General features: G+C 39.5%; 1 protein-coding gene across 4 annotated transcripts in view; it reads right to left on the bottom strand.

Annotated features, from left to right (window-relative positions):
- Positions 1–19308, bottom strand: part of pknox2 (pbx/knotted 1 homeobox 2) — a 105277-nt gene continuing 85969 nt past the window's right edge. For 3 of the 4 annotated variants that reach the window (XM_030438073.1, XM_030438076.1, XM_030438075.1), the window contains exons 7-13: positions 15392–15577; positions 15078–15213; positions 13522–13619; positions 4766–4885; positions 4491–4567; positions 3542–3720; positions 1–3016 (exon numbers count right to left, since the gene is read on the bottom strand). In XM_030438073.1, the coding sequence (XP_030293933.1) occupies positions 2757–3016; positions 3542–3720; positions 4491–4567; positions 4766–4885; positions 13522–13619; positions 15078–15213; positions 15392–15577 (1056 nt within the window). In that variant the 3' untranslated portion in view covers positions 1–2756. The remainder of the gene's footprint in view (positions 3017–3541; positions 3721–4490; positions 4568–4765; positions 4886–13521; positions 13620–15077; positions 15214–15391; positions 15578–19308) is intronic. The other variant, XM_030438077.1, reaches the window with a different exon arrangement.

Below are 19308 nucleotides of genomic sequence, written 5' to 3'. Positions count from 1 at the left end.
TCAAGATCAGTACCTTTACATGTTTAATTATTAAAATTGGTCTATTGAAACACAATAGATTATGACAACAAAGTGTACAAATGAAATAGAAATATTCCCTATTGTCTGTCACTTGCTCTGGAAGATCCATTTAAAAAAGTAATTGGGAAAAAAAAGAATATTAATGAGCAACATACTTCACAATGAACAATCAGAACATTCATTATAACATGGGTTCTCTTTTTCTAGACATCTTCACATTAGAAACAGGCGACTCCATTTGTGTGTTTTAGTACAAAACAGAGAGCTGAAATTGTTTCACAGTTTTTTCAAAAGCCTTCACATAAAATTGAAACAGACGTTTCTACTGAGTTTTTGTTTTTTCCTCTTTCTCATTTTCTTCAAAATTGTCTTCTTCCTTGAAAAAGTTTGTCAGTAAATGACATTGGCTTTGTTGTGTGTTTCCAAAGTCTTGTCCCCTCCTTTGTGTAATTTCTCTCCATGTTGAGATGTGGGCGAGACAGTCTGTAGTGACTGGCAGTGCGTTTATTTTGTGACAAAATCACCCAGGGTCACAAAATACACAAGCAATCTTCTAATAGTTGATGGTTAAAGTCAAGTACGGGCATGGCCTCCAGCTAATACAATAGCCTTATTCAGAACGTTTGCAGAAACTATAGTCAATGCAGAAGCAGCTGTCTTTGTCATGTTGATCCTTGAGCTACCCACTGAGGCCACACAAAATAAAAACTGAATAAATATGCAAACCTTCAACACCAGAATGCAAACATATGAAAAATCTAATATACACACTATATGTGCAGTCCGTATGCACTGGTTTACTACAGATTTTCTTGGGACAGGAAAAAAATCAACTAAGATCATTTCAAAAGTCATGCTGCAGCGATGAGTCAAGTGTTTCACTCATGAGGAAGAGACATGCCGAATGCGAGTGTAGCTCAACCTGAGAACCAGTGAGTCATTTAAAAAGGTGTGAATGATGTCCCAGCAGTGGAAGCCAACATACACAGTCACTTCAGCAGATATTTGGAAAGCAATACACCTTTTTTCATCCTGTCTTTTGGCTCCTTGCTCTATTTTAGGAAGCAAAATGACACATTAACTGTGAAGTGAAAAAGCTGACTGTCAGCTTTCAGTCTCATGAAATGAACAGTTAAAAAAAGCTACATCTGTTTTTTGTAACTCATTTCATGTCGACAACATTTCTGGACAGATTCAGTTCATTAACCATTCAGTTAAATACTGTCTCACGTACAGTCAAAACCTTTCACTGCTCAATGATTTTTCAGTCATCAGGATAAATGTTGGCAGTTAACATTTCTGCAAACCAACGATACGCTAAAATACGCGGCTTTTCTGATAAACAAGTAAGAACCTCTGCTTGACATATGTTTAATTCTATGTTTTAACCACAAGGCTATGGTGGTGACAGTTGCAGTAATACTATCAATAGCACATATGGCCGTACGATGTTGCAGTGGAGCTACACAGCTTGTTGCTAAATCTAGCTTGTTAGCTTGTATGCTTACGCCGGTGTTTAGCTCTGTGTATATGGCTACTGGTTAGCAAAAGTGTCTTTCAAGTGACCGGGCAGTTATAATAACATTAGTTTGTGTTCAGTACACTCTGCAGTGGTTGAATTGGTTTAGAGAAATAATGTTACTCATGCTTCAGAGAAAAAATTTTGCGCCGGGTAACGATTAGCTGGTAACTTCATCTACAACGATGTGAGGAACATTGTTTGTTACTCGAGATATATACAGTGATCGGCATGAGGCACTCGTCATTGTAATTTAGTTGTATTGGTCAGAAATAGAACAATCAGGGCTTATATTGTTGTTATTTTGAATGTGACATCTTGGTTATCTGGCTTCCTCTGTTACCATGGTTACAAGCCTGCTCGTGCACAGCAGGCTCCTCTGTGGGGAGGGGCTTTGAAGGCAGTGCTGCAGCGCAGCAGAGAGGAAGAAGGAGGGACCTGGGAGCTGTGCTCATTCAAATAGTCTGGCTAAGTCCACTTTTTCTCAAAACTCCAGGCTGCAGCTTTAACTTGACCCTAACCACCACTGTGTGGTCACAGAATTTTGGGGGAAAGAAAACAAAGAAAATGAAAATAGAGAGCAAAGAAATGTAAACATAAGAACATAAAAATATGTGAATTTTAACATATCTGTTGTTTGCAGAAACGTACATTCCCAACATTCCTTTAGGCAATTGAGTTGTCGGTAGTTCTCTAATGCCTTGTGTAACTACCCAAAACAGCATTTCCCTTTTCAGTTAGACTGTAAAATTAATTAAAAACAACCTCAAGATGTCATTGCTCTCATTAAGCATCAAATGTAATCATGTACTTTTATTTTTTTTTAAACCTTTCTCCAACAGTCCTTAATTTGAAACTGGCAATAATCTTCAGCTTTGTAGTTTCTGTGCCATTTCCTTCCACAAATGACAGGAGCACTGGAGTAAAAAAAATGTGCTAATATCCAAATATTTCACTGCATGAAAACATACTATATCAAATGAAACAACACGTATTCATCATTAAACTAAGATTCGTCCTCTATAATCATGAAGGTCATTTTATCAGATTAGACTCCACAGTGGCTCTTCGGGAGAGTCTCTGATGAATTTGGAGAAAACCTAATATGCCCTTCAATGCTCTCGAGAGTCACTTAGCATTAGCGTCGAGTTTAAATGAGGCCATACTGGGGGTGACAACTGAGGTCAAAGTTCATTCAGTCTTCTCCTCTGTTCCATTACTCCAGTTCCTCTCGGTGATCCATGTTCAGATCTCTCCTTCCTACGCTGGACATTTGCCTCCCCCTGTCATTTTCCTCCTCTCCGTCCTCCTCCTCCTCTTCCTCCTCCATCCCTTCCTCCTCTTCCTCCTCCTCCTCATCTTCGTCCTCCTCCTCCGTGCCATCCATGGAGTCGTCGGCTCCCAGCATGGCCTGCTGCATTGCCAGGGTGGCTGAGTCGGATGACAGGGACTGGAGGCTGTCCATACTCAGCGGGTCTGAGAGGAGGAAGGGAGACAGCAGAGAGGTTGACACAAGATTATAAACCTATCCATTCTAACAAAACTGCATATAGCTGAAATAATAGATTCACTTGGGCACCTTGGTAGTATTTGTCAAGTTTTTCTTTCAGGCAACTAAGTCAAATGAAAACCAAACTGAAGAATATGCAAATATAGGCACAAATATGTGGGACCTACAGTGGGCCTTGACATGAAAAACTAGGCATTTCCTTTGGATGACCATATTTTCTTTATCTAACTATTCTCAGGAGAAATGGACATATCGTTAAATAGACACTCAGAATTAAAATGCAGATTTTATTCCATAATTTGATACTCGTGCTTTTATGTGTTCTCGAGTGATAAAATAAAAGGGTCAATAGTGGCACCTAGTGGTTAAAATGTAAACATCATACATGCATTTAAATAATAAGAATGGTCTTGGAAGTTAGGGAATATCAATGGTGTATCTGTGTTTTTTTTGTTTTTTTAATTTCTGGAGAAATGTTGGTGCTGACATACTGTCTGAGTTGTTTCCTGTTTGAGATCTATGTGTCTGCAGAACTCCAGCCACGATGGAGTCAGGCCAGAAACGTTGTGTTGGACGGTGCTGGGACTTCATCTTCTTTGCTTTCGGAGCTGGGTCTGGATTACTAGCATCCAACATAGGTTGGAGGATACGCCGACGAGCATTTATAAACCTGTGAAAACAAGAGGGGGGATGATGTCAGGATATATATATATATTTAGAAAATACACTATTTAATCCTAGTAAATACAGTTATTTAAAACTTCCATTATTTAACAAATACAACCTCTTAACCCATCAATGGATAAAAAGGTAGCAAAGTAGCAAATTCTGCTCTTTCAACCTTCATTATTTGCAAAATTACAGTCAAATCTCTTCCGACAATGATGTTCCTGAATAAATAAATAGCCTTATACAGTGAGTTTACGTATGGGAGGTAATTACATGTATTTTTGTATCTATTTCCATCAACGTCACATGTGTCACATTATATGGACGTTTTTTGAGTCAATGTGTATAAATAAAACAAATGAAAAATAATTTAATAATTGATAAATAATTATTTCATTTGATCACAATAACTCAACAAGATGCAAAAAACTTTAAATGTGCCACCTTACACTGAACTTGTGTAATAAAATTAGATGGACAACTTACCTGTAATTAAAATACTTGGTCAATGATGTGACTCAAAGTCACGAGGCGAATCATTTTGTGTGTTTGTATTTTGAGTGATAATGTAGAGAGAGCCAAGGAGGGAGATGCAATTCAATCTCAGGTGTACTTTATATTAAGTGCCAGAAGATGGTGCCACCGTGCCAGCAATATATTGATGAGTGCAGGTATTTCTCATATTCAATTCAAGCAAAGTCTCCAGTTGTTTTCCCACCTATATAATATGTGTCTTTATGTCTACATGGACACATGAGGACAGCATCTTACCAGTTGTTCACTTGCAGAAGGGTTAGATTTGTTTGTGCTGCAATCTGCCTTTTCTCATCTTCTGTTGGGTATGGGTGCTGAAACGAGAAAAAAATAAACTGTGTTTGACTCAGTACTGACTTTTCACGTTAAAACCATCAAATGAAACCTCTAAACACTGAAATGTCTTTCTCTCTGACCAGTCAGTGATCTCCATATACAATCTCCATACATCATTCTTTTCTTTTTTGCCCACACTTCCCTTGGAAAGGCCAACAAATTACCATTTGCCTCACCATGAGATGCTGAAAGAGCCAAGAGCGCATGATGTTGGTGGCATGTTTGGGCAGGACACCTCTCTTATTCTTGGACTTCTTGTCTTCGCTGTCCAACAGGGACGACAGGTCCACGTTTACCTTTGAAACAAACAAGGTTGGGAAAGGGTTGGGAAACAAATAGGAAGAAAGGAAAAGGAAGAACAGAGTGGATGGTAGGGATTAGTTATTGTTGCCACGGAAACAAAGGGAGACTACCAATTACCTATCTTTTTTTTAGTGGCAAGGGCAGAAACACCTCCTCAAGTGTCACCATGGTAACTGAATTTGAGTAATGATACTTAAAATATAAAAAAGCAGCCCCCTTGACTATGTGGAGACACAAGAGGGTCAGTCTTCTGTTTGGTGCTTCGACAAGGTGTTTGAAGGGTGGAGGGTCAGGTGAGTTTTCTCTTAGAAGTTTGGATTTCACAGTTAGGTGCTTAATGTGCGAGGAGCTGGTATGAAGTATGACTCTGTTTGGCTTCGTTTTTGATTTGTGTTGACCTAAGCATGTCTTTGTGTTCAGTGAGAAATCATTATTCAGATGTTATTGTTTGGAGTGCTGAAGGACGGGATGCTCTCCGAGTATTGACAGTCTTTGACAGCCTGCGGTGTACATATGGATGTGTGTGAGCCCATGTGTTTGGTATAGCTAAACTGTTCCTGTGAGGACTGATAGTCCACTGTTCTTGTGAGGACACTTTGGGTTGTGATGGTTGTCAAAGCACTGGACTGTGGTTGAAGACGAGATTAAGTTAAGGTAAATTTTCGATTGTTGGATGTCCTAGTTAAAGGTCCACTGTGTAGGATTTAGACTGCAAACAACGAAATACCCATCATCTCACTCTCCCTTATGGTGGAAAACAAAAAAAGTAAAAGGCCATCTCTAGAATCAGTGTTCTTTGTCCGTTTTGGGTTACTGTAGAAAGAGGGCAGTCTAAGATGGTGGAATCCACAGGGAAGGACCCACTCCTACTGGGGATATACAAAATGTTGAGGACGTCTGCTGATATTCTGTATTTTTCCTATTATAAACAAACCTCACAGAAGATCTTAACAATGGGTGTATCATTCTAACAAGCATTGTGTCAGTCAAAGCCTGATGTACATTATATCCTCCTTCTCTGTGCCATAGAGCTCCGTTGTTGTCCAAAACACATCAATAAGCGGTGCTGTTGCACCGGGTGACTTGTTTCTTCGTCAGCATTAACACACACACACACACAGACACACACACACACACACACACACACACAGTGTAGTGTAGTTTATTTTGACTCAATCCCACATACACCGTCCTGCTGCCCCAAATCCTTCAAATATGGACCATGGAATATGGATTAATCCACTTCTGAAAATAGTCTACAAAAAGGATTAAAAAAAAATGTTCCTGTGTGAGTAATTATTTTTAATGAGCCTTTGATTTAAATAAAAATACATGTTTCTGAGCCATTTTCAAAGTTTTTTTTTCTTCAGTAGAAACCATTGTACTGTGTGCTGTACTGCACTGTGCCAAGACCAGTTAACTCATTGTTGGTTCTGTCCTCTTCATTTGTTTGTTGACAGTAGGAAAAATATAAAATATCACAACACTTGTCATTCTTGTCACACTTGTTATTCACACAGTCACATGGAGACTCAACTCAACTCCCATCAAAAATCAGTGCACAAGAAGAGAAATGAGTTAAGGCAAAGCCCCTTGAGTGTCCAAGTTTACACCGGTTTGACGCAGTTTGGCCTTTTTTTTCACCTTCACAAATGCCATTAGAAACGTTTTATCAGACACTTTCTCAACTAGAAGTGGTTATAATAGAGAGAGTTGTGTCCGGTTTCCCTTTTAATATGAAGGATACAGACAACAGCCACCTGGTGGTATGGAGCGTTATCACCGCTTACTCAGGCGTAGAGCAAACAAGCTAGTCCTTGGCCGAATTCTTTACAGCATGTTCAAGTGCGGCTTTTTGGCCGGGACAGAAGTGAAATGAGGGAACCTGACAGTTAGCCTTCAGCGCCTGTAGTTTTTTTAGTTGTCCGGTTTTGTGACCTCAGGCTAAAAGGTTAGGGTTATGGTGAAGGCTTAGCCCCAGATTCCCAAGGGAGAAGGGTTGGGGTTAGTCGATGTTTCACTCTGTGTGTGTTTCTTCGTCCACACTATAGTACTGTATGTGTGTATTCATTTCACTGTGGAGATAAATGTGTATGTGTGCTCTGAGGCAGATAATATGAAACACAGTGGGCCCTCAACAGCAACCATTACCAAACCCTCTTTGACACTATCTGCAAAGAGCTATACTTCATATCCTGAATAAAAACATATACCAGATAGAGATGTACACTCATACACATGCAGGGAATCACATCCCACACTGCCTGCATATTCATAAATATGTAATATATAATATGAGACAAATCCTGTTAATCTGTCATTGTCATTGTACAGTACCAAGCAGTAACAGCAGCTTTGAGTCATTTTACGATTATTCCTGAATGAGGTGGCCAATTGTGAAGGCTAAAATATTTCAGAGGGGAGCATACTTAAATTTCATATGCATAGGCATCCAGGATAAAATGCATGAATAAATAAAAAACACAAGTCTGCTAAAGAATATAAAACTGATTAATTCTATGCAGCGCGTAGTAGTGGAGAGAATCTCTGTCTCAGAGATAAATAACAGACAAACCACCCTTAACACACAATGCCCATAAATACACATTCACACACGCTTAGATCCCCCTCTCATATTCCCCACACAAAACAAGACTCATTACAGTTGCAGCTGGCTGTCACGTGGATAACTCTCCTCTTATCCCCCCCTCAGCCCTGGGAGTGCGTGTGTTCCGGGGGAAAGCGAGGTTGAATTAATTGGCGGCACCGAGCTCAGGAGTGTGATTACTCGGGGCTTGTCGTTAAAGCAGCGACGGGTCTGTGTTCAATTCCCAGCCTGCATGTAGCACTTTGCCTCAGCTGGGTCACGGCTATTCACAGAGGCCTTCTCTGACTGTCAAGCACAGAATTACCTGCCTGAAACTGAACCCACTCTTCAGGCCACTGCTGCTGCTCTTACAGCACTGGTTAAACTCCCCTGCTCCCAGTTTTTGTTTATATCTAAAGGCAGATGTTGAGACCACCAAGGCCAGACAAAGACTGGCCTCACTAGTGATGCATTATATCCCCCTAGCATGTTGCTTTTCTGAGACATGCATAGTTTTGACATGTCTGAAACAAAAAGAAAAAAATTATCAGCGATTTTACAACTGGATCATAAAAATCGATTTAAATTCCAACTTCATCAATCCGTAATTCTAAATTCTAATTGCCCACCCACTTGGACTTCATACAACTAACTCAGGCCATCTTACATGCACAAATGAGCCTCTGACAAATGAGTAGTACTTTATGTAGTATAGTAATGCTGTCTGTCCCTAATGTTTTCAGAACGTTCTACACTAATGATACAAACTGTATCAAAGAAATGGTCAGTGCTACTGCCAAAGACAGACCCCTTACTTGGAAATTTAGCTCCTTTTTTTCATTGAGCCACCTTTGAATAAAGAACATTTTGTCTGCTTTGATTAGTTAGTCTATTGTTTTGCCTTCGGTCTGTTGTGTCAGTCCTGTGTTGACTGTCAGTGAGTCAGCGCCAGTTATCCTGGTCAGAATCTCTCTGTACTTCCTTCTTTCACAAAACATTATGAATAGTCTTCTGATAGTTTGTTGCCTGCCTGAAAAAACACATAGGCATGATGAACAAACACTGCATTGTATGTAAGAATGTACAAAGAAAAAAAAAGTTGTATTTTGTTTTACTGCATTCAAAAAGCTTTACAAAAAGTGAATGACGAAGTTTGATTCACTGTATTAACATATGAGGTTAAACATTGGCACTCTACTTTGGCCATTTACCTTGTAGCAGCTTCATTTCAAGGTATAAGGCTCAAAGTTCATTTAGTTGTCAATAAAAAACAAGTCGTATTGCCTTAATGCTAAACAAGATAGAACTAGGTTTTATGGTGGAGTGCTGAGGATGAGTTCAGGAGTCTGGTGACTGGTGGTACGCAGTGCTGGCCCTGAGTAATTTGGTGCCCTAGGCAAGATCTTAGCCGGCGCCCCCTTGCATCGCAGTCAATTTCACAATCAATTTTCATACACTCACACAGAAACTGCATGTATGTATTCAAGATTTTATTTCCTTTAAGTCATAAATATCACACCAAATAAAAACTGAAGAAAGAAACAGTTGATACAAATACAATATAAATAAGGCATTGTGCAAACATATTATCTCTCAGACTCAGCAAGTGCCATCTCTCGCTTATCTATTGTCCGCCACTTCGCAAAACGACCTCCAACTCCTTCCATGTTGCAATGTATTGTGCTCCTGGCTATCCTCATGAACCTTCAGCAAGTTGCTTGCATTTTTACAGTCCTTAAGTCCTTCCTTATTAAGTCTGTATTCTTTTGGAGAAAACATTTAGCAGCAGAAGCAGTGCAAGCTATCATTTCTGTCTGAGTTCTTCGGCCAGCTTCTTTTGATTTTTTTCAGCATTGACTAAGACTCTGTCACAAAAGTCATGTTGACACTCTCCCATCTTTGTTTTGGGGAAATGTGTAACTGTTTTTTTATTTGAAATGGCCTCTGTGAACTAACTCTCATCTTACTTTGTCAGTTAGAAGAGACAGCCAGTCAGCAGGTCTGTTGGTGCAGCTTTTAGTCCTGATGCTGTGTCACTCTGCTGTGCTGAGGTAGAGGGACAGGAGCACCTGGCGCTGTGTGTCATGTCACTGGGGTGGTGGTGAAATATTTCAAAAGTGCATCTAAAAAGAGAAGAGAAGTATATGTGACCACTGCATGTTACATTTTAATAAAATAAAACAGATGCTTGATGTGTGCTACACATATGACTAATATAGACTAATAATAAAAATGTGATGAGATTCATTAAGCTTTATTGTCATTGCGATGCAATTCAGTCTAACCAGAGTGCAGGTGCAGTGTGTATATATATATATATATATATATATATATATATATATATATATATATATATATATATATATATATGTTTCGCATATGAATGATATGGGAAAGCTAAGCTGTGGAGTATTAACAGTAATACGCTTTAACTGCACTTTAACACTGATGTAAACTCTAACAAATATAAACTGTGACACAATAAACCAAATGCTTACAACTACCCTATTACAAAGGGCATGGAAAACTAATAGCATTTTAACTGACATACTAGCAGGAAAGACACCTGTAAAATAACACCTGAACAGGCCTAATGTTAAAGCGAAACTCTCCCCAAAAAGCAACCGAGGTTTTATTTGGGATTGAATATGAGTCAAACCTTCGTGTAAAAGCACAATTACGACAAAAGAGGCACTTTTAAGATTTACCGTAGCTTCGGTTTTGGGCACGTTAATTTTGAACACGAGAGCTAGGGGCATGACACACTAGCATCAAAATCGCTATTTTTAGAACACTAAGAAGGCTCGACACAACATGAAACTTTGCTCGTAGCATCACCAGGGTCTCTACTCATGAACACGAACATTGAGAACATTGTTTGTGCACCTCCTGCGCGTCGCCGTCATGGCAGGCAAAAAGTGTTGATCCCCGAGTGCGACCTGACAGGCAGGAGAGTAATGGTGAACCGCTCCTCAAGCGTGCCTGTCAGGTCGCACTCAGGGATCGACATTTTTTGTCTGGCATGACGGCGATATGCAGGAGGTGCAGCAGCTAACGTGAGTAGTTCAAAAACCTTCTTTTTCATAAACTCTGTGTACACAAACAATGTTCTCAATGTTCGTGTTCATGAGTAGAGACCCTGGTGATGCTACGAGCAAAGTTTCATGTTGTGTCGAGCCTTCTTAGTGTTCTAAAAATAGCGATTTTGATGCTAGCGTGTCATGCCCCTAGCTCTCGCGTTCAAAATTAATGTGCCCAAAACCGAAACTACGGTAAATCTTAAAAGTGCCTCTTTCATCGTAATTATGCTTTTACACGAAGGTTTGACTCATATTCAATCCCAAATAAAGCCTCAGTTGCTTTTTGGCGAGAGTTTCACTTTAACTTTCCAAATGTCCCTAATGAATTTAAGGTGGAGTAACATTAACACACGTCGACTCAGCTATTTATTGATTATTAAACAATGCTGCTATTGTCCGAAGTAAGCTAGCAAGCTAACGCTCTGCTCCAACAACGGTAACTACGATCATTAAACTATTAATTTCATTCACTTCATCACATTGACGTTACTGTACCTGTATCTTCTTCGCATTTTTCTTCCTCTTCTTTTCTTATGTTCCTTCACTGGGCGCCGGATGGTTTCAGTCTTTTGGACCTTGTGGTTCCGCTACAGTATAAATAAGTAAATCTCTCTCTTGGTCTTGGGGTCTCGGTCCGGTCAGATTCAGGCAGCTCACCTCTCGACCCGCCCATCTCACAGAGGACAGGTACAGTGCACCGAGCCAGAACCCAGAAAAAAGGCCTCTCCGTTTTTTAATAGTCTTTGCTATGACGTTTAGAGGTGTATGAACCTTGACTCATCCAGATCTTTAACCCGGTTCATTAAAATAACCCGTGAGTCGCGAATCTCTAGTATCATTAACTCAAGTCACTTGAGTCCTACTATGATCAAATCTAAAATGATAAATAGCGTTGCGCAGAGCCGTATACATAGCAAGCGTGTAGCCCACTAGCCCCGGGGAAGTTACTAGCTACGAGCTACAAGCTACGGCTACTAGCTACGAGTGTTTCCCTCATCAGCTTGCGGGCTACCTTGCGAGCCTCGATGCCGGAAACACAGCCGACTCGTCGTAGCACTAGCTCGCAAGCCTGTGGCTCACAGGAGTTTCCAGCATTGCGACTCGCAAGCTACGAGTCGGCTGCGTTTCCGGCATTGCGGCTCGCAAGCTATGAATTGACCGAAGCTCGCAAGCTAGCCCGCAAGCCAATGCGGGAAACACTCGTAGCAAGCTCGTAGCTCGTAGCAATTCTAGTTCTCCCACTTCTGAATTTCAGAAGTGGAAGAATAGCTTCTGTTGTAGGCTAACTGCAGAATATTGTGTTATTTGAGGATCTGAAATAACAAAGACAATGTTCTGCAGGTAGCCTAGGCTACTGTAGGCTTGGTGTATAGATGTAGCATAATAAATGAAATTAGGTAGATTGATCTTTGCAAAATAAAACAATTCATACATATTATATAAGGGCGCCGTTTAGCTCAGTGGGTAGAGCGCACGTCCCATGTGCCGAGGCTCTGCAGCGGACCCGGGTTCAACTCCCGGCCTGGGTCCCTTTGCTGCATGTCACTCCCCCTCTCTCTCTCCCTGTTTCCTGTCATATCTTCAGCTGTTCTATCAATAAAGCCATAACAGGCCAAAAAAAATATATATATATATATTATATAAAAATATTAAGTAGTATATTGTAAGCAGGCTATTATCATCTCTATTTGGAAACTTCGTCCATTTAAACCGTTCCTACCTCAGTTCTCTATTATTTATTTGTTTTATTTTGTTTTATTTTATTTTATGTTAGTATCTCTTATTTTTCCAACCATGTATATCATGTTTTATTGCGTTGTGTTTTTTTACTACATTAGTGGTTAAGAGACAATGGGCTAGGACTGAGTTTCCATGGTGATTAGGCAATACTGACTGAAGTGACTCAAGTGACTCAAGTGACTCGCACAACCCGGTTCAATTTAGTGAGTGACTCATAATGACTCGAATCCCTACATACCAGCTCTAATGACGTTATGTTACTGTGAACTTCTATAATATTTCGAAATAATAGTAGTAATGGCACTGGTAAAAATATATATATGTTTTAAAAAAATTTATTATTATCATTTTTTTTCTCCCCCCGTTTTTTTATTGTTTGAATGCACACTTTCTGAAACTACAAACACACGGCTGGGTAGTATGGTCTTAAAATGATATTACATTTTTAGGCCATATTGCAAAATCTAATATCTACCTCAATAACTAAAAAATATCTTCAAAAGCCCCTCACAAATGTTAGGACTGGGTAACAAAATCACATATCACAGTATTTATATGATATCATGATATCCACACAAATTTACGATGTCTTCCTTCGTATGATGTAGTATTCAGTTAAATGTGTTATTGTTTATTTTAACTGTATCTATCCATAACAAGTATGGAGGGAGGAGTACAGTGTGTCCCATATATCCTAAAACAACTGCAGCAACCTTGTGTAATGGAAAAGTAATATTAAAACCTTAAATGTGTCTTTGTGTATGAAAAAAAACAAACAAATCCAAGCATCCATGTGGGTTTGACTGTTCTTAAAGCCTTTCATGGAAAAGCATAAAACATTGTGTGCTTTATGTAGGTGTCAAAGGGTCGCGTGACTATGAGTGAGAATGGTGCGCATTAACTTTCATTTTTATTTCATGCATCTGTGTAAATCACATCGTCAAAAATATTTGATCTTCGGTGTGAACTTAGTCTTAAGTGCATGGCCTTACATGACTTTAATTGGCAGTCAAGCCTGACAGGATCATATAAACGCCCTGAAGTTCATGAGAATTTCCATTTTGTCTATCAGCAGGAGGCCTGTGTTCAGACAGAGCTCAGGGGGGTTTCTATGAGATGTAAGGAGGTGCTTTTAATAATAACAAATTCGAGAGCTGGTGGTGAGGGCAGAGACGGAGAGCAAATGTGTCCGCCAAATCATCCGGCAGTCGGACTCTTTTACCTGTGAGTTCTGGATCTGAATGGTTCCCGGCGGCAGCGCCTGCGTTAACACTTGCCCTTGCGATGTCACCATGGCAACCGGCTGGTACAGGGTCCCACCTGAGGGGATAATTTGGCGTCATGAGTATCAAGTGGCTTCAGCAGCTACTGGCAGCCACATCCACACTACCACCAGAGCCTTATTAACTTCAAGTCAGCCCCGCAAACAAAAACACAGCAAACAAGAGACAAAATGATAGATTCAAGGTGCATTAACGTCCTTTAACCCCGGAATAAAAAGAAGAAGGGAGTGAGTTTTTGCTGCAGGCTTAATTAGTCCTGATCAAGATACTCTCATCACAGTCTGTTTGAGCTCTTCAGTGTGTAGTGATCAAAGGCAGACACATTGATTTATTTTGGGTTAAAAGGGATTTCCAGAGGGCAGGATTAACATTTCACTGTACAGGCTTGACATTATAAAATCAGCCAAGCACCCTGTGAAGGAGGCTATCATGGCTCTCTGATATACATATACACAAAACTCAGTCAGACGTATATAGAAAGAGAACGTTGAAATAAAAGCGGTTAAATGTTACATACTGTAGAATGGTGTATGCTGCATGTGCTCTGCAAAGATAAAATTTTTAAAAACATGCTCACCATACTAAATATTCTTCATTGTATGTATATATAAATTTGCAAGTGTGGATTACTGATGTTGACGTGACATACTGTAGTAGTAAACTACTTTAAATGCCACATGCCTCAAGTAAAAGTTTGCATTTACATTTACGACAGCTTGTTTTAATCTGTTTAGACAGCAGCATTTTATGTGTCGAATGTCATTTCATTGCAACAGTCTTCTGGAGAATATGAATTATAATAGCCTTTATTTATATCACACTTTTTTCAAAGAGTGTTTTACAGTTAAAACAACAAAGCAAAACAGACCAAATTGTAAAATGAGGGAGGGAACAAACAATGAGGGAACAAGGCAGGTGAGATGAATTGAACAAATTATGAAAAATATTACACTGAATACATTTGAATTCAAATATATTTCTGTAATATTTCAGCCAAGCAGCAACATATTGGATATGCTGGAGAAGGTTACACCTGAACAATGTGGATTGCAGTAGTCTGAACTAGAAAAGATAAAAGCATTGAGTTCTTTTTATTCGAAATCAAAGAACTGAATATGATTTTCTTTTGGCCTCAGTTGGAGAGATTGTGATCAAAAAAACAAAGTCAAGAGTCAAATACTGCATAAGTTCAGACTGCAGAAGACTGTATAAGACTGTACAAAAATGAGGGGTTCAGCAATTGTATACATAATGTATTCCTAGTTGCTAATAATATCGGACAGGTGCAGAAATGGTGCATTGTAAAGGTAAAAATTTTAATATCATAAAAAAGCTTCCAAAGTCGTGGTGAAATCAAACTGCTTGTCTTTTATTAGGAGATTTTACTATGATGCCATGCAAGTAGAAAACTAATACAATCCAAAATGAATAAATTCTGTTTGTGTATGTGTCAGTCCTCGAGTTTAAATCTTTGTGTTTAGAGTCACATGCTCACCTGACACCACTTGAGAGTTGATTGTAGTCATGGCGACATTGCCCTGTTGCAGACCCCCGGCAGGCACCACAATCCCTGAAGGGTTAACAGAGCTGGAGACAGAGGTCATGGATGGAGAGGAGGTCTGAATTAGTTCCTGGGGGATCACAGAGAGACACTAGTGAGCAAATTTAAAGAGGTAGCTCTACTGTTTTTGTAACTGAGACACTCCCAACAGCAAACTCTGCCTGGTGACAAATGATGAATGTGTGACTGCTGCTCAGACAGGGATATTATCAAAGAATCCTAAGATCCTGACAAAGTTCTGGACTGACCTGCTGCATGTTGAGACTAGTGTGCGATGGAGAATAGGGTCCTCCAAGGTCGTTACGGAGGAGGTTGTCGCTGTGCATCTTGGTCTTGAGGCAGGTGATGTAACGGTTGCAGAAATCTTTACAGAGCTCATTGACCTTCTCTAACTCCAACAGGTGGATACGAAGCACCTGAATAGCCTTTACCATCTGGGGAAAACAGAGAGACAAAACATAAACACATCACCTTTTTGAGTCCCCTCATTGATTATCAAGATTAATTTACCATTCAATAATAGTTTTATTGAAATGTTATGGAATTTAAGGGGATCAAGGATTACTCATATGATTTCCTAATGATTTTTAAAAAATGTACTAAATAGCATAAAGTGAGCTAAAAAAAAATTGCACTAAATTATGTATGGATGAGTTTAGGCTGAGCACCGAAACTTTTATGGCGTCAACTAAATTGCTTCAGTGCAAGCAGTTTTTCTCCCCATTGTAGACACATGCTTGCTCATGAAGGGGAACTGTTGGCTCTCTGTAAATTAGTAAATTGAAGAGTATGGTCTAACCTGCTCTAATTGACTGTTGTTGTGGATTGGTGCTATATAAATAAAAATGCACTTTGCCTTTTATGACTTACCAGTTGAGTACCAACAATCCTCGTCATTCGGTACCAAATTTCAAATTCTGAGAAGTAAATCTCATCAGCGTTCGTGAGTCAATAAGCATGTAGCAAAATCTAATGATGCTGGAGATTCGCTGCCTAATGACACATGTTGTATAGTCCTCCAGTTAAAACAGTACATTTCGACATGGGACATTGCACACGTGTGTCATTGTCATTGTTGTGTTTTGAGCGATCGGACTAAGGTATGCGGCAGCCCAGTTAACAGACTGAATGTTTGCATTTAACATGTCTTACAGTCACGGATACGTTAAAATTTGTACGTGTCATGTGTATCATGAAGAAGAACACGCAGCCATCTTCCTGTCAGCATTCAAGTCGCCAAAAGTTACAGAGCCTCCTTCAAAATCTCTACCGCTGAATTGGAGACCAAGACTGGAGAGGACACCATTATGATGATTTTTTTTTTAACAGATAAAGTCTAGCAAACATAAATATTTGGCCAACTTGTAAATGGTTATTCACTAAAGTTGAAGTAAGAGGTGTGAAGTATACAGATGCACAGATGGTCACCCACATCAGCACTGGACGTCTGGCCACATTAATTGCACGCTGATAAACTCACCGTTGGAGTCAAAACAGGTCAGATGAGGTGTTTACGGTCTGATTTTTAAAGGGTGAGATGTGATGAGAGGTGGGGGCATGCAGCGATTTCTTTTATTGATGAGCAGGGAGTGACATTCAATTTTAATGGTTATTCCACAAACGCATACAGAGTGAAAGTATACAGGGGGGCTGTAATCCTTTCATCCTTCACTCTCCCAAAGCCTGAAATCATTGAGCTGCTAATCTGCAATTCTGAGAAGTCATACTTGATGCTTCTTCACTGTCTGTCTGTAGGGGCTTCGTGAGCTACAAGATTTAAACAAATAAAACAAATTCTTTTCAACGTAACATGACAGTGAGGTTGAATAGATGTTATGTCTAGTTTATGGTTTTGTCTGTTCAGAACATTTCTTTAAAAGAGCTTCACCAGCAGGGTAATGCTAAATGTACATGAAAAAGGATCTTTTTGCAACATTAAATCAATTTATTGATTAGACGTCAACAGTTTAATTAATTACTAACTGTTTTGAAGATCAATTCGTCGCTTTTTGAGAGAAAGACTGATCTGATTCTTAAATGTGAATGTTTTCTGGTTGCTTCCTCTCTGACAGTACACTGAATATCACTGGGTTAAGGACAAAACTATACATTTGAGTATGTCATCTTAGGCCTTGGGAAACACTGATCGACATCTTTCTGACATTGTAAAAAACCACATGACAAATTGATTAATCGAGTAAATAATGGACAAAATAATCAACAGTAATAATGGTTTCTACCACACAGTCGCATACGTAAACCTTTCCCTTTTCTCTACTGCAGAATGGAATCTTTATTATAGGTGACTTAAGCCACTGTGTGACTTTAGCCAGTCTCTGACCCAATGTTTGATCTGCACAACTCATTTAAGAGTATGAATTTCAGCCTTGTTTGGCGTCATTTGCCATGCAGTGTATATGGCAAATGATCGTTTCAAGAGGCACGAATGGAGGGAGGACCAATCATCTGCTCCCTAACAGCCGTCTGTCTGTTGGATGAATTTCTGACATGTCAGAAATTTTGGTCTGCTGATGCAGACTCTCGCAAATTTAAAGCAGAGCTACGAGTTGATTACCCAACACCAGTGCCTTTTTTGCACCTATGCAAAGTGGCAAACAGAGCATCTGAAAACGCCATGGCAACACGACGATGGACAGATAACATGAAGGCCAGGTTGGTTGAGCTTTGGCAACAGCAAGGGTGCCTCCTTGATGTTTCCTCCTCCTCCTATCACAAGGAAGTGTGCCTCTCGATACGAACAAGGGGCACACAGGATTGCACAGATTATCAAGGCAGCACGCTTCTACCTGCCTCTGAGCTTTCCAACTAATCTTTATTGACAATTGTCAATAGCCAGGATGGTCCGCAGGGGCTAACAGGCCATTTTTTTAATCGTACAGTGTGAGCTCTCAGGTCATGGCTTGATGATTGGACCATACAGTGTGAGCACAAAAATCACAAGCTCTGGCTTTAAATCGCAGGTGATTTACTCATGCAGTATGAGTTGAAATTAATGACAATATTTCTAAAATCGTACAGTGTATACGCTGCTTTAGCAAGATTGACATGTTGGATTTTGTTCCCCACAAAGATCAAATAATCTAAATTCAAATGTGCATTTATAACCTTTTAAGAGCGTTAGACAGCATCCCAAGGTCTTCTTCAGTGTCACTGTCACTGAAGAAGACTTTGCCTTTGAAAGCTCTAAAAAGTTAGAAAGTGTAGCCTTCAGCTTAAATGTTTTCAAAGATGTTGTTCCTTAATGTTAAGAATAAATATCTATCCCATAACAAGTTTTATAAAAGGTAAAACTGAAACTCTAGATATTTTGTAAGCCTACTGTCAGTGCAGCAGGAATATGAGGTAGGCTTTTCATCTTGAGCTCAACTCAGTAATGAATGAGAAACTTATTTTCAGTTAACCTGCTAAACATAAAAACACAGACAAACTAAAAAATGTTAACCAATCATTGGACGCTCCATGTTGTTATTTGAAGTGTTTAACTTATTAAAGACTAATTATTTAGCAGCCAAATCATGTGCTTTGAAACAAGGGGGAGTACAGACATTAAAATATTTGAGTTTCGAATTTCAGTATATTTCCTACAACGCTGTCCGGGGCAAACAAAGACTACAAGACAGACCGTCAAGGGGCATTAAAGATTTCCACTGAAACGTGACCTAAATGAACTCTTACAGTTTAGGGCTGATGAGGTTAGCGTCAGGGCGGGATTTACAGAATGATGCCCCTGAAGCTGTAGAAGGACATCTCCCCACACTACAACGGAATTATTGCTAGGGTCAGACATTTTCAAATAACATAAATTATTGCAAAAACAAGTGTCTACCGACACTTTGCATCTTAAAGGCCATATTGATAACATTTTTTTTTTAAATAAACATCCACAGAGCTTGAAGAAAGGTGCCGAATAAAATCTATTTTCCTTAATAATATGAATATTTTTGTGATTTGTTCAAATGTTGTCAAATCCAAAAAGACACATACGAATGTGAAAAAATCAGTTGTTTACAGAAACATTGTGCCAGCATTTCTTTCTGGAGACTGGGCTGGGAGAGGAGAGCCGAACAAGTGAGAAGAGAGAAAAGGAGATGACTGGAGAACAGAGGTTAGAAGGAGAGACCTGGAATGGAGGCAAGAAGATAGC

The sequence above is a fragment of the Sparus aurata genome, chromosome 13 (genome assembly GCF_900880675.1).
Source record: "Sparus aurata chromosome 13, fSpaAur1.1, whole genome shotgun sequence".
NCBI lineage: Eukaryota > Metazoa > Chordata > Actinopteri > Spariformes > Sparidae > Sparus > Sparus aurata.
This window is presented reverse-complemented; position numbering and strand designations above follow the sequence as displayed.